The sequence below is a fragment of the Prinia subflava genome, chromosome 6, assembly GCF_021018805.1.
Source record: "Prinia subflava isolate CZ2003 ecotype Zambia chromosome 6, Cam_Psub_1.2, whole genome shotgun sequence".
Lineage (NCBI taxonomy): Eukaryota > Metazoa > Chordata > Aves > Passeriformes > Cisticolidae > Prinia > Prinia subflava.
Genome location: NC_086252.1, coordinates 8,434,854 through 8,451,290, shown reverse-complemented (window position 1 = coordinate 8,451,290; position 16,437 = coordinate 8,434,854). Strand labels below are relative to the sequence as shown.

General features: G+C 41.5%; 1 protein-coding gene across 4 annotated transcripts in view; it reads left to right on the top strand.

The window, feature by feature from the left end:
- Positions 1–12,499: 12,499 nt before the first annotated feature.
- Positions 12,500–16,437, top strand: part of SPAG16 (sperm associated antigen 16) — a 362,296-nt gene continuing 358,358 nt past the window's right edge. For all 4 annotated transcript variants that reach the window (XM_063400108.1, XM_063400107.1, XM_063400106.1 and 1 more), the window contains exons 1-3: positions 12,500–12,589; positions 15,305–15,351; positions 15,804–15,902. In XM_063400108.1, the coding sequence (XP_063256178.1) occupies positions 12,535–12,589; positions 15,305–15,351; positions 15,804–15,902 (201 nt within the window). In that variant the 5' untranslated portion in view covers positions 12,500–12,534. The remainder of the gene's footprint in view (positions 12,590–15,304; positions 15,352–15,803; positions 15,903–16,437) is intronic.

The following is a 16,437-nucleotide window of genomic DNA, read 5'->3' as shown; positions in this document are numbered from 1 at the left end:
AGCCCAGCCATGAACATGGAACCAGAGCTGGTTTTCAGCTCCCAGTGTCAGTGCCCTCTGGATTTTCACAGTGAGGATTTTGGTCTGTGTGTCCAGGTACTGTTATCATACCCAGAAAAGGGGACCAATTTCATCAATGCTGAGAATCACTCCTACTTGTTAATATTCATTTACAATAATGGGAGTGATAATCAAAAGCTAATTAAGCACTGTGTCCTGTGTAATGATGGAACAGCAAAGTGTTTAATGGTCACAAGACTTTTCATATATGGACTGAACTCTCCCCTTGGGCTTACTGGGAATAGCTCCAGTTGGCTGGAGGGCACTCACCTTCACCTTAAAGGTGGATGAAAGTACAGACAGGGTTGCAGCTGGAGATGCTGGCAGATTTTGTCCAGTTCAGGTGCCATCCTGCCCTGAGCCCAATTTCCTTCAGGGAGTCTCATGGCGGATTCTGGAAATTGAAGCAAGTCAGATGTCAAACCTGAAAATGTCTGGTTAGACAGCTTAGAGTCAAACAGAAGACCAATCCTCTCTTGTGCCCCTTGCCACAAAGGCAAAATCTACAGGTGTGTTTTGTCCATGACATAATTTAGTGTGTGAAGTTTAGAGGTTATCCCTGCATTCCTCCTGTGTTTAAAATTACTGTTCTTCAAGCATGGTTTGGGAGGAATTGTAGTATTTTTGAGTTGGACTAGCTGATAGAGTTAGGAAAGAAAAATGGACTGGTGTTTGCTCCTACACAGATATTGGTATTTGGGCTGGACATCACACTTACATCGATCTCACCAGCCATTCACAGCATGAAAAAACTGGCTGGGGGAATGGGTTATCTTTTCATCAGCACTTCCATCAGAGTTGCTATTTAGCACAAATTATCCTGTGTAATCTAACTAGCAAAATTTCTGCTGTTTTCTTTGTATGAAGTAAGGTAACCCATGGGATAGTATACAGATGAAGAAATAGGTTCTCTGCACCATCTTAGTGCTTTTATAACTGAGATTTGTGCACCAATGAGGAGAAAACAGACTTAGCCATGGATTTACAAAGTATGGCAAATCTCATTTGAAAAAGGAAGGATCAAGGAAACGTTGCTGACATAACTTTACCTCCTTTAGCCTTAGATTTTCTGGGCAATATCATAGTGCAGCTATAGCTATTTTTATATGCTTTGTGGAAACCAGTGTGCCCTGAGGCTGGTGAGTAGAAAATAACAAGAAGCTTCTAAAAGGCAGATCATTTTACGTGTGATGACGAGAGCCTGTGAACTATGAACTTTATGGGTTCAGATTATTAGATTCAGTCCAGCCCCATTTTAAGTTGATAGGAAAACCTCACATGATTTCACCAAGGGTTTGGCCAACAGATTTCTGTTTGCCTTTAGCAGCAAGCAAAATCCTGGGGTGATGTCTGTGTGTGCACACAATGACTTTTAAATTGCTCCTTCTGTGGTCGACATGTCTCGCTAGGTTCAGCTGGTGCTTGTTAGAGACAGAGCCTGGGGTTGGGAAAATGGACCATGAAGGTGATTATTTCTTTCTGAATTATTCATTGGAGAATCTTCTGCTTGAAAATGAGATGAATGTATCTGACACATGACCTGACCGCGTGCCAGCCTGAGTAATTGCTGGCTCACTGTGAAATCACCCGCCATGGGCTAAGGAGGGTGAAGACTTGGCAAGATGCTCTGCCTTGCCAACTGAAGTGCAAAAGAAAGGCCATTCAGGCTCAGGAGTGCTCCAGCTTCTCAGGGTTGCTGTTCCCTGAGATTCTCCTCGGGTTTGCTGTTCCCTGAGGTAATCAGGCTTTCGAGCTTCCCTTGCCCAAAGGGTCTCACGCCGGAGCCAGAGCAGACAAGCTGAGTCTGCTAGTGCATGTTTCCAAGGTTGTTTATTCTTCATTATCTCTCAGTTCTTGCTCAGCTCTGCCAGGCCTCCCTGGCAGGGTACCTTATCTTAGTTCTTTCTCAGCTCTGCAAGACATCTCCAGCAGAGCAGGACATGCGGTGGACTGGGGTGGATCAGAGGGTCCCGGACCCTTTGTACCATTCCCTGATCCAACCTCCATCCACAACAAACATTTTATTTACAGAATCTTACCAATACTTACTACCTATGTTAACATGTCATTTCTACTCTAAACCAGTCCTTGTAATACAACTCAGCAAAAAATGGGAGAAAAGAACAAGAACAGGGGGGACAGGACCACTCCCCAATTCCTCCATCTTGCCTCTTCAAACCAACATACTAAAAATCTTAAATTTTACTCTGTTTACACTCTGTGATAAACTGACTACTGCTTATTTTGAATTCTTTCAGCTTGTGATTGTTCATACAACGTGGGCATTCACTCCCATGGCCAGGGATCAGAGGCCGTGTCCTCCTGGGCTCTGTGTGAGGCTGGCTGAGCCCCTTGTGCAGATCCCAGACCCCCCTGTCCGGTCTCCAAACCCTCCAGGGTGGCCAGAGGGATGTCCTGGACTCCGAGACCAGCTGATGGCTCACCAGGGCTCTGACATCAGGAGAAGCCTCCCAGGGCAGCTGAAGACACACATGCATTGTGCCACACAGGCATGCTCCCTCCTGAACAGGGAGGAATTGGAGTCTGGACACACAGGAGCTCCTTCAAAAATTCTGGCTCACTCAGAACCCCAGCTTCATGTGTAAAGATGCTTTTGTCCATAAGGTTGGCTTGGTTTTGGTTTTTATTTTTGTTTTTTGGTTTGTTTTTTATTTTTTCAAACAAGAGATCTTGCCTTCTGCAAGAGTGGGAATTGCAAATGTAGCCACTTGTCATATGTTCAGACATAACTGATTTCTGTAGTCCCTAGCTTGCAAAGGTTCAATGTTGGCTGTGCTTTAAAAAATCTTAATGAAAAATGTGAAGTGAAAATTTCACATCTGTAATGGAAATGTCACAAGGGATATGGATGGGTGGCTACACACCTTGTTTTTCTTTGCATGCTTTGTTTTAGATCTCTCATTGGTAAAAGGGATATGGATGGGTTACTACATACTTTGTTTTTCTTTGCATGCTTTGTTTTAGCCCTCTCACTGCCCAAAGAATGGACTATAAGGATTTGACTTCCTCAATTCAAACCCCACACTTTGATGTGGGGTTTGAATTGAGGAAGGGCAATACACAGGGAACCACACCTTACCTAGCTGGCATTGAACAGTCACTTCTGAACAGAACCATTTCCAGAGCCATCAATCCTACAAACAAACAGGACAAAAGCCCAGCAAGGTGAGCTGAGGTTCTTGAAGGTGAAGGAAAACATGGTCATGCTGGCCTGTGAAGATACTCACATTATGTCCCAGTAAAGTCTGAATATGTGTTCAGAACTTTAAAGGTGAATCTACATGAGGAAATTCTGAATTTTCCCTTCTGAACTCAGCTGTATATTTTGAAGGGTCAGAAATGCCTTTTGCAGGGAGGTATTTGTTTTAAAGTCAGGTTAATTTAAACGGATGAATTTTGTATTCCTTACATAGCTATATCATCTGAACTTCCACTGGAGTAAGCTGCTATTAAAAGTAAGGCTACATTTCCCTCCGTGCCTGACCAGTGGAGAGGAATCAGCAGCCATCAGACTGCCTTGTAAATGCCTGGTTTGGACAGCTCACAGCCTCGGGAGGGGAGGATGGAAATCAGCACAGAGCAAGGAGCTGCCTCTCTGGTCAAAGGAGCCCTGGAAAGAGTTTATCTGAAAGGACATCCTGCCTGGGGGCTTGGGTCCCTCAGCCCTGGGTTCAGGAGGTGGGCTGGAGACCAGTGGGAGCCCACATGCAGCAAGGCTCTCTTGGACACAGGCACTGCAATTGTCATTTTCACAAAAGGGACAATTTGGCAGAGCCAATTTTAAGGATTTGGAGTCAGTGAAAGCCTCTTGGGTTCAGCTTCCTGTGTCCCTGTAGGCCTCTTTAGATTTTCATCTTATGTGAAGGATTTGGCTCCAAGTTCCTGGGAACATAGCTTAAGTATAACTATGAGAAGAATTTTTATTAAGGGAAGCTTCCAGTGTGTGAGCTATTCCATTTCAAACCACTCTGGGCATCTTCAGAAGCAACACAGGGTGCCCAAGGTTTAGGTCCAGTTTGAGAAGCTGAATTACCACTGTTTGCTCACCCTGTTCTAGGTAAAAATGAGCAAATGGCTTGACAGCAAAAGTTACGGCCGTGCTATGAGTAGTATGAAGGTAAAAGGAAAGAACTTAAACATAGCATTTCCAGATTTCAATTTTGTGGCGCTTCAATATTTAAACAAAATATTAAAACCCCCACAAAGCAAAGGTTTGACATTTAGGTATAGGGTGCCAGTATTGTACTATTGCTTTCATCAGAGTATGTGAAAACGAAAGCCTTCATTCAATGAAATGCTTCATTCACATCACAAATGGCAATTTGGTATTGGATACAGAACAGTGTTGGTTTTTCTAAAAAAAACTATTCAAAATGGTGCATTTTTATAGAATTGCTGCCTGGAGTTCTATATTTCTGTTAATAATAACAAAGCAAAGAGATGGGCATAAAGACAGTGCAGTCCTCGCTGTGTATTAATCTAGAGAAATCAGTATATACTGCCACCCTCAGCTCAGCGAAGACAGATTAGAGATGGACACTTTGAAATTACTTATGTTTTCATATTCTGGATGTGAAAAAAAATGACACTGCAATGAAGCCAAAGAAAATGCTAGAGGAAACTGAATTTCCATGCTTGGTCCCCATCAAGGCAATCAGCTTTAAGCAGGTGAGGAAAGGCATTTTTGGGTATAATTTCCTGGGTTTCTTTAGATCATGAATAAACAGTTTACTCTAGGCCTGTCTCTGAAAACACAGGTTGAAGAAAGAGCCAAGCGTTGTCAAAGTTGCTAAAAACAGAAATGTAAATGGTTGGTCAGAACAGGGAAAGCTGGAGCAAAAAATAAGGGAGGAGTGAGCCCAAGCAAGGAAAGCATCAAAGAGCAGGTAAGGATTTTTGGGGCAACATGAAGGAAAACCAGTGAAGCAGACTGTGCTCTATCCTACTAAGATACAGATAAAAGAAGGAGAAAATTTTGTTAAAGCACCCAGTCATTTTGAATAATTTATGGTTTTGCTAGATGTATCCCTTTACGTAAATTTTTAATCTGATTTTGACAGAAAAAACTTTGTCATGTCTGGTTTTAATGTGAGCATGTACATACACGACCTCTGAAAACCAAACCAAAAAAAAAAAAAGCAGGAAACCACATAAAATGACTCTGGCATGTGCTAATTATTAGCATGAGACTTAAGACTTCCAGTGGGAAGATGTATCACCTGGGTAACAAGGAGTGAAGCTCTTGGAAGCATGGTAAAATAAGAAAAAGGAACAGTTTCTGCAAGCTTTGGTGTTGCTTGTCCTTTAGCTTGTGTTTTCTGACGTGGTGGTGTCTCAAGTCTTGCCTTTCTTGCTAAGTACAGACTACAAAAAATATATCACTTTGTTTTCTCTGATCTTCTGTGCAAAGGGTGGTGGCTTTTCCTTTTACAACAGCCACATGGAGTTAATTTTTTTCTTAGCTTGTAGTAGGAGTGTATTAGCTGCTTTGTGGTCACCGTTGCCTTGAAGAGCATATTAACTAAACTTAATTTCAAAGGGGAGGAGAACATATTAAGTGAAAAGCCTCTGATTATCAGGAAGGGATAATCATTTGTTCCTATAAGTACTTGTGTTCATAAAACTGGAGTTCAGAGAGTACACTGCTCACTCTACCCACTGGTAAAATAAAAAGTTACCATGTGGCACCTCTCTTGTCCTTTAGCACTATTTTTTCTATCTGTGATGCAGAAATGCTCCCAAATTTAGAACAGGCAGAGCCAACACAATTGGTCTGTCCAATGCTCCTGATAATTTTCAAGGGCAACACCAGCCAGAGACGTGGAGGCTGTAATTCTTGGCAGGAGCAGCGTCAGTGTGGATAGAATAATTTTTCTATTATACATTACAGAGTACAAACTGGACTAAAGACATGACCATCCCAGGTCTGCAGTGGGAAACCTGCACTCTGCAGAGACGTGCCCTGGGCTCGTGTTGGACTGATGTCTTTGCTGTATTATTGACAAAATGTTTGGCTCTTGACTCCCAAATTTTTCTCCAAGTGTAGGCAAGACCCTTTATACTTCTGTTCTCTCTTATATTGTTGGTTTTTGAGCAGATTATTGTCTCTTTCTTTCCTGTGAAAGAGCAGCTTGACACTGAAGCCAGAAATCAGACTGGATTTTGGAAATTTACTATAGAAAGCAATCTTTTGCATTTGGTGATTAAGTAGTGTAATTAGTATTCCACCTAATGCTCATTGTGCTTCAATAAAATGCTTAAGGAGAAGGACCATAAGCAGAACTGCTGATGTGTTGAAAAATAGACATTTTTGTTTTCATATGATCTCCACTCAAACCCTTTTTCAAGAGATTTAGTGTATCCTACATCTAATCTATAGAAATATCTGGAAATGAAGCAGAGCCTTATATATTTAATGTTGTTCTTACAGCGTAGAGACAAAATAGATTTAGTCACCTCAGCTTAACTCTGAATGCCAAACCTCTAGCATTTTAGTGTTATTTTTCCTCATTAAAAGAAAGGTAACCAAACAAAAAAACTAACATCCCCCCCCCCTTTTTTTTTTTTTTAATCTAGATTAGCTTTTTTTTTGTTTGTTTTAAATTATTTGAGAATTATATGAGCACCAACACAGCAGCAAGGAAAAAAGCAGGAGTGCCCTGCAGGAGGTAGAATAGAAAGTTGATTGATTTAAGCTGTCATGGGATCATATTTATTAAAATCCTACCCTGTTTTTTTGAAGCACCCTATGCTGTTACATTTAAAGCTCAGCAAGGTTACCACTGCTTTGCAAATGTGACCTTTATAAAGATGACCTGGCATTACAGGTGTTATTACACTGTGGTTACCCTGCGTTTGGCAATCCTGACATTTTTAGATGAAATTTCTGTTAAAGCAGCACAGTCTCTCTTTTTGAGACTGTGTTTGTACAAATCAATTCCTTAAATCTCCTTCCTTTATCAGAATCACCTTTGGCATACAATATTACAGCAGGAAAAGAAAAAAAAAAGTCCTGCTTATTTAAAGTTGGGAAAGTGATTGTGCTTCCACAGCATGGCAAATGTGCTGATGCTTCTCAAGAACAGACATTTCACTGGATAAAACATTTGTGTCCTTTGGAAACCTGCCTGCGTGTCCCTTCCCTCCCTGCAGAAAGTTTTATGGGAACTCTGTAAAATAAACAATAAGGATATATAATTTCCCACTCCCTCTTATTCACCTGCAGTACTCTGTGCCTGTAATGCCCGCAGCTGACAAAACTTTCTTGTAAGCTTTTTTTCCATTTCAGAGTCTGCGTTACAAGTATCCTTGATGTGATTCTTGGGATAACTCCTAGCCAAATTCTGCGTGTTCCTCTGTTGTTGTACAAGCAGCTGCCAGATGGCAATACAGAGAAAATACATTTAACGTCAGTCACCTCGCTGGAAGCCAGATGGCACAGCAGAAGTTGGAACAAGATGTTTGCCAACTCATTCTGGCTTCCAGCTGCAGTCCCGTGCTCCACCACCACTGTGTGGACAGTGGCCTCTTGACTGGCATCGTGATTCTGCTGTCAGAGCACTGCTTTGTGTTCATTCAGCAAGCTGGATTGCTGACATTGACTCGTCCTACCTCCCCAAAGGCTGCGCTGAAGAGCCATTAGCAATGGGTGTGTGAAAGTCAGTGGGGCAGATAATTCTTTGTTGGCTGCTTGTCTGCTGTGATGAAGCGCATGGACTGAACCTTTTGGATGTGTTCCTGCAGGGGAGGGAAAGTCACTGAGAGCAGCTCACGTGGTTGTTGTGGTTTTTTAACTCAACTTGGCAAAATTGTTGTCTGATTGTTGAATTTAGTAGGGGATATTATGCTCTGAATTGTGAAATACAAAGTTCTGAAAAATGTATATTGTGTGACTCTACGCAGATATTTACTATATGTAAAATGCTAGGTAGAAAAGTTATACTGTATTAACATTTGAATAATATAGTGAATGTAGTTTCGTAATTAACAGTAAGCTTAGTAATTAAAACTGAAGCTATGTGTATGTGATAATCTTTTTAACTCAAGAAAGAGAGCAAACAATCAAGAATTCTTTGCACAGAGATAACAGTTGCAGAGACTTTAAATTTTCTAGTGAAGAAGAATTTATGGCCTTCTTATCAACAAAAAAGAAAACTTTCGAGGACCCACAGACTTACTGGAGTCTAGAGATTAACAGAAAACATTTGTGACATGAACCAGCTGAGATGACATGTTTTAAATAAAATATGCATAGTCATGAAGACGATCCTTAAGAGAGGGATTTTCCCCTAGTTTTTTGCCTTCTCCTGACTAGCCTTTGTCTGGGACGGGGAGGGCCGCAGCCCAGGCTGCCTCTCTTTGCTTATTGTCTCATAAATTGTCCTACTCTAAATTGTTTAACTTTTATTATTGTATTTGCATTACTATTTTTTTATAACCAATTTTTAATTTTTATTAAATTTCTAAAAATCCCAAAAGTGAGTGATTGGCATTTATTACAAAGTGCATGGACTGAACCTTTTGGATGCGTTCCTGCAGGGGAGGGAAAGTCACTGAGAGCAGCTCACGTGGTTATTCTGTTTTTTTAACTCAACTTGGCAAAATTGTAGTCTGATTGTTGAATTTAGCAGGGGATATTATGCTCTGAATTGTGAAATACAAAGTTATGTTTTGTGTGAGGGAAATGAAGAAAATCTGTGTAATTGTAGTTGTGGAACACAACCATGGGACAGTTATAAAGATGAGTTCTAATAAACAACTGAAGAAAGCATGGAAGAAAGTTTCTGAATAAATCTTTTGCTTGCAATTACCTATTGTAAGTCTCAACCTATTCTGTAACAAGAGTCTTTTAATTACAATCTTAGAAGCTTGCTCTGTATAAAAGAATTTTTAACTGTAGTTTTAGATTGTAAAAAGGCTTTTAGACAAAAGAAGGAAATAAGAAGGGGGCCCAGGCCTTGCACAGAAGGTGGGAAAACATCCTGGACACGAAAACAAGATTTCAGCTCACTGATTTATGACTTCTGAAGAGGAAAACTGGACATCACTATCAGAGATTGATGGACCTGGAAAATAGAAATGGGATCCCCACATCTGGAAGCTGGACCCCACCATCTGAAAAACATATCCTGGATGTACATCCTGGAATACTGAAATATCGAAATAGATCACAACAGCCTATAGAATTGTACAGGACAAACTATGAAGTTATGACTGTTAAGTATTGAATTGTGATGTTAAAACTAGAACTGGAAACTGCTGAGAAAGCTTATGAATATGTATGAATATAGCAAATAAAATCCCAGCAAGTCCAGCAATGGGTGTGCAGTCAGAAGGGAAAACCCCTACCACTGTCCCCAGCGCTGCCTTTGCTCACATTTTACCATATTAATTAATTAATTATTAAATGGAATTGCTGCTTGATATATTGGCCGTGTCAGGCGTCTCATTTCTAACAGAATGCGAGGAGAGTCCCTCAGTCGTTCAGGTGGTGGTTTTAGAAAGGGAAGAGTGCCTGGCTCTTAGGGATTGCTTCTGGAGCATTCCAGTTTGTCCAGTTTGCATACGTGATCTCTTTTAAATCCTCTCCCTTGTCTGGCCCATCTATCTGGCAGAGGTACACACCTCTCTGTGAGAAAAGCAAACAGCCTGTCTAACAAAATGCTCAAGCTGCTTCCATGTCTTTCTCACCAGAAGTTATGGGATACAGTAACAGCACTGGTTGCTGCCATTTGGGAGATGATAATCATTTATAACCCAGACTGTTATGAGCCTATAAACCAGGGTGAATTGGGTGCTTGGAATTCAGCTTAGCAATAATCAAATACAAAATATTTATGGCAGGTGGCTCTGAATGAGGTAGAGAGAAACTGGTTGGCTTGTTGTGCCTTTGGAAGGAAAATATCAGTATGATGAGGCCATTTATATAGTCACAGTGGGATGACATAAAGAGTTTAGAAGTTGCCAACCAAACACTGTTCTCAAACAAAGCTTCATATCTTTGGGAAACAACATTCTTTAGCCAACTGACTTCTATTTAAAAGTAATCAAATAAACTCTGTGGGTCCTTTACAACACTGGCAAATGTCCATGTATGATAGAATTGGTGATTTTTTTTGCTTCAACTTTTTTTATAGAAAGTGCACTGCCTATATCTGACTTCTGAAAATGGGAGCCATAGGATGTCCTGAACTAGCTGGTGTCTGAATGAGCAATATAATTTTTAAAGAAGAACCCCGTGGTTCTTAAAATCCTTCTGGATACTTTAAAAATCAGTTAGATTTGCTAAAAAAAATTTGCTCCTTGCTTTTAGTGATGACTTATTTTTAGCTAATTCTCTGTATTATTTGGTATTACAGAATCCCAAAATGGTTTAGGTTGGAAGAGACCTTACAGCTCATCTAATCCCACCCCTTCCCTGGGCAGGGATGCCTTTCACTAGACCAGGTTGTTCCAAGCCCTGTCCAGCCTGGCCTTGAGCACTTCCAGGGATGGGGGAGCTTCTCTGGGCAACTTGTGCCAGGGCCTCACCTCATAGGGAAGAATTTCTTCCTAATATCATAACGTTGATATGGTTCTATCTTTGCAAAGCTTTTCTTACCATATCCATTGCCCATTGACATTGATCTTCAACGACTCCTTAAATAAACCAAGAAGACTGAGATCCTTTTGTCCGTCAGTGTTGGTTGTTTTCTAACCACAATCTTCCCTGAAGCACCTTTCTGACCCTTTCTAAGCTTCCATCACCCTTCTTCAGTTGTGGTTACATCTCCATGTTTCAGTGACACAGAGAAGTCTCGTGAATAATCTGTGGGGAGAAGTTAGGCCTGCAGAGAGAGAGAGAGAACTCAGAGAAGGGTATTGCTCAGCATTTTGTTTGTTCAACTCCTTGTGTAAAGGCTAACAGCAAACACTGCTGAGAGAACTGAGTGGTATTAACTTAGATTAATCAGCCACGTTTGCCTGTATGACATAAAGTTACACTTTGTGATTTGTGGTGGAATTGGAAACTTCCCCAGTGGCAATGATGCCTTCAGTTGTAGCCATCCCACCTTTTGCAGCGTTATCACCTTTCAGTCTGCAGTTTAGGAGCACTGACTGGTGAATGTTGTGCTGCATGATGCCACTTCTTATTCCTTTTTTGAGATGCTCTGCTGGAGTTCAGCATGCCTCTGGTGGGCTCGATATGGTGAAATAACATTGTTGTGGTCACATCAGTTTAATCTAAAGGGGGGGAAAACCCCAGCCATCTAAGATCAAGAAGGGTATGTCAGCATTTGCCCTCTTGAAACCAGCTGAGTTCAAGCTCTGACATGTATTAAACTCAACAGTGTTTGAGAGAATTTGAGGGAATACAATAGTTTTTGTCATCTTTGCAGTGTTGTGACAATCTTGTGCCAAAATACGTTCTTTTATTACAGTTTGGAGACTTTGACAGTGCCAAAGTACTTATCATTTTTGAAGACTGTGTCTGCCATGGGAGAGGAATGGCAGTCCTGTGTGACAATCTCTGAATAGTGCCAAAACAATAGGCAGCAGGTCCTCTTGCAGGATTATGTCTTTTCAGGCTAAAGTCTTAACTGAATTCTATAATTCACTTTCCTCCACTTACATCTTCAGGCTGTATTTCAATGCTTGGCTTTTTTGTTTGTTTTGTTAACCCTGCAAGCAAAACTGGTGCCTCTGCTTTCAACCCAACCATTAGCAATTTTTGATTACATTTCCACCCCCCTAGATACTTTGGGCACTTATTTTCCCTTACTTTACAATAATTCAAGCACTGATTTGAGTTCCTGTTGCATATAAAGCCCCTTAACTCAATGGAAATTTAGGACTGATACCTCCAAGCTTACCTTAAAATAAGAAAAAGCGACAGAAATTTTTCTGTCGAATCCTGCAACTTTATTTCAAACTCCTAGGAGCCACGACGTGTGTTCTCCACAAATATATGTTGCTCTACCAAACATTTTCCTGGGAAAACTCCTGCTTTTAAACGTGAATATGAAATCACAGGAGAGTGTGGATTCTGAAGGGACTTAAGCAATCAGTCCCACGGGACTTAGCTCGGCTTCCAGCTACAAAAATGTCCCATGTGCAGAAGAAACTTAGTCCCTTTTTAGGAGTTTGAAGCGGTTTCCCCCTCATTTCTTGCTGGTTTTCCCTCCTCCTCAAGAAGGGCCGTGTGTGTTTAGCGGAGGGGCCGCAGGTGCCCGCCCTGAGGGGACGCCCTGGGAGCCTCCGGAGACTCCCCGCCCTTACACTCCACTCCTCACGGCGCCGCTCCTGAAAGCGAGAGGAGCTTCCCCTGGAGCCACAAACGCTGAATTATGTTAAACTGAATCGAACGGAACGAAATTAATTTCAATTAAATCAAAGCCGGCGCTCTTCCCGCCGCCGCACGGGCGCCTCTCCTCGCGAGACGTCGTCCCCAACGGCGTCCGCAACGCCGCGGCCATGGCGGCGGCGGAGGAGGAGGCGGCGGTCTCTGAGGCGGCGTTCAGCCTGCAGAGTATCCTTCTTCCTCCCCGCTCTTCCCCGCTCCATCCTCCCGTCCCTGTCCTCCTGCCCCGCTGGCGGTGCCGCTTCCCCGCCTCAGAGATTCGCCTCCTCAGCGCTCCTCCCAGCTCAGCCGGCGCGGCCCCGGCACCTGCTGGAGGGCGCGTCGGGTGGAGTGAGGGAGGCGATGAGAGAACGGGGGAAAGTCAAAGTTTCCTCTGGCTTGTTGGTTCTTTTGTGGATTCCCGGAGACTGCAAAGCGGCTGAAGCCTGTGCAGAGAAGGGCAGCGGAGCTGGGGAAGGAGCACTGGCTGAGGGAGCTGGGAAAGGGGCTCAGCCTGGAGAAAAGGAGGCTCGGGGGGATCTGCTGGCTCTGCACAGCTCCTGGCAGGAGGGGCAGTGAGGGGGATCGGGCTGTGCCCGCAGGGAACAGGGATGGGACTAGAGGAAACGGCCTCAATCCATGCCAGGGGACGTTTAGATAGCAGGAAAATTTTCTTCTATTTAATTATTTTAACGGGTGGCCATGCAGTTGAACAGGCTGCCCAGGGTTCAAGAGCCGTGTGTGGATATGGCACTCGATGTGGTTTAGCGGTGAACACGGACGTGGTGCTTTGTTCACAGCGTGGTCTTAGAGGTCTTTTTCAAGGCAATCCTATGAATTCGTGCGGTTTTGGCCTTGCAGAGGCAGTGGGGATTGCTCACTGTAAGGTGGGGGAATTGAATCCTCCAGGGCTGGTGGGGCAGCCTGAGCAGGAGTGAAAACCCCGGCGTGGAAGGCAATTGTTGCCTCTCCTGTATTACCTATTGAACAGTAAATACAAAATACCCATGGAGGAGGGCCAGTGTTTGTTAATAGGGCTCCCAGTCCCAAGGTGCTGCTGGAAAAGGAGCTCCTTTAATTTCCCACTGCAGAATAACTGCTGGGATATTCCTGGGTTTTTGGTTTGTGCTGAGTATGAGGGTTGTGATTCATAACCTAGACATAACTTTGCTGTGGCTTTTAGAGCAAAAAAAACCCCAACCCCACCCAATTCTTTCCACGTTTTAGTTGTAGCAAATTATGTTATAAATTTACGGCTTTTAAATGTGTAATTTTTTTGTCACCTGACCCAAAATCTGCTTTTGTCACTAGGCCAGGTGAGCTGCACCTGTTCTCTTTTCTAGCTGTGAGCTGCAAATCAAGAAACTCTAATGCTTTTAGAGGTTAAACAGTCATACTTTAGCATATTATATATATTTAGTATTTAGACCCTCCCGTACCTTCGTTTTTTTCCCTGCCTTGCTAGAATTAAGTTGTAAGCCAATATAAAGCAAATTTTTTAAAAGTGCAGGAGTGTCCTTTTGCAGCTCGTGCCTCGATTTCTACCTTAGTGAATCTGCACAGCTCTTTCCAGCGTGTTGTATTTAAAAAAGCACTACCTCAGCAGATTTAACACTGTATAGAAAAACAGTAGTTTTAAAAATTAATTTCTGTTTCATAATGCACCTAGCTGTGATTTTTTGAAGGAAAAAATAAAAAACGAGGAAAACCGTAAGATTTTTAAAGTAATATTTTAGACTGGGAAAATTGTGTGAAATGACACTTTAGTTTAGACAATAGTGGATCACAAGGACAGTCAGGTCAGTAGAAAATTGAGGAAAAAAAATCCCTATTTTTTAGAATTTTCTTCCTTCTCAAGGGGTTATGGTGTTCAGCTGTTAGCTTTCCAGTTGGATACAATTTATCTGAGTTTTTCTGGTGCATTGATGCTGTAGTCTTGAATGCAGGTGATACTCTTACCTGTGTTTTGTACTTGTACATGTGTACTGTACTGTGAAAACTGGCAAAAGGCCTGTTTTTAGGAGAATAATTCAGATTTGGGCAACTTGGTGCAAAGCTGGAAAATTGTGGGATTTTTGTTTTATTTTTTTTATTTTTCTGTGTGTGTGAAGGACTGAATTGCCAGCTTTTCTTTTCTTTGGAAGTTAATTTCTGGTTTATTTACGTGGGTCACTTGTAGGCTAACTCATTTCCTAGGGAAACCGTCAACAGTATCTGCTAAAACCATTTCATTATTCTTTCATGGGCTGTGAGGCTAGTGGATGAAAAGATGTTTATCTGGCTTTCATTTTAGACTATTTGTAGTTATGCTTCATCAAAGTTTGACTCCAAAGTGTTTCAAGGAGCTGTAGATAATTTCCAAATGAGTTTTGGAGTTTTGAAAGCTCCAGATCTTTTTATTGTAGCTATCTTGTGACTGTTAAGGCGTTTGCATCGGCTCTTTTTAGTGGTGCTGTGGTGTCCAGGTTTGACCTCAGGCGTTCCTGTTTGGACTCACACATCTGAGTTTGATAAAATGTGGTATTTTCTGACAGCATGAAGGTGGTTCTGCTTAGAAGGCTGTGGAAATCCTAGTGCAAAAGGACCCCTCTCAAAAGTAATGATTGGCTGAGAGCAGGACTGAGGTGCTGTTTTATTTTGGAATCGTGCTTGGCTTCTGAGACCTGCTGAGTCAAATTTTAAACAGTGTTCAAACCTGCTGTGTGAACTTAAACCAAATTCTGTCTGCACAGAACTGGGCTTGCTCACCTTGAGGCTGAAGGAAACCTTGGAAGTGGAAATCTTGTGTTGAAAAGAGCAGGGTGGAGGTGGTGATAGCACATTCAGGGATGGTTATTCTATGATTTTTTTTAAGTTGGAACTCCTGCCATGCTCCAGCTGTTTCAGACTTAACTAAACCTGCAGCCATTGCCATAACAGATGACTCTAAAGATGATTATCAGTGTGAAGAGGTAACTTAGTAGATTAATAATCTTCTGATACATTTTGGTGGAGTGTTCATGTTTCATTCTCTTTACTCCATCAGTCCCAGACATCCTGGGAGAAATGACACAAAATTCCTTTTATAAAGTGATGATAGAGGGCATATCTGTTTTTCAAGAGAAGATTCAGTGTTAGTTCAATTGTTGTGTATTACCTTTATTTGAACACTAAATACCTTTTTAAAGGTATAAGAATTTTTATTTAGATAAAACATCTATTTAGATATTTCAGCTTATTTCTAAAAAATATTTCAGCAATAGGATTTCTATTTGAATATGGCAAAATGGTATTTCAACAAGGATTATTTTGAGCAGTTGTGATGGGAGTGGGAACAGTTGTATTGTGAAAGATGTATAAAATGTGTTGATACCAAACTTCATTTCAATTCATTCATTTCAAAATTCATTTCAATTTCATTTAGGTTTCACCAGATGATGAGTCCAGTCTTCATGAAGATGATGAGCATCTGTCCAAAGCTTTGCAGACTATTCAAGAGCAGACTGAAGATGCCCAAATTTTAGTAAGAGCTTCCTAAACATTCTAAGAGTCTCTTCAGTTGGCATTAGTGGCTTGAAATTTCCACACAATAATTCATACTAATTATGAAATATTTGTGAGGGAAAGATTGTCTCTTACTTTCCTACAAGCTGATAGGAGTAAACATGCCATAGTGGAAAAGACAACTTAACGTTTCCTGGGTTTCATCTTTCTTAAATTTGTGTTCATTTTGTGCTCTGTAAACAACCTGATTATTTCAAATACATGTGGCAAACCTTCAGCTAGATATTTAAAATATATTAATATTATTTTAATGTGTCAGTATTTTAGGGTTTGTTCTTCATCTGAGCAGGTTAAATGAGAATGTCGTTGGCACTGGAGAGAAACTGCATCTGCTTAACACCAAAGGTTGTGCTTGAATACTTTGCTAAAAGAGATTGCTCATCTATTGAAAATAAAGAATGGGCTGTTACACTGTGTGGAATCAAAATATTAATGAAATTATCAGGCCTTCCCCACCATTACTATTGACACTGCTTACATTTACAGTTTTATTT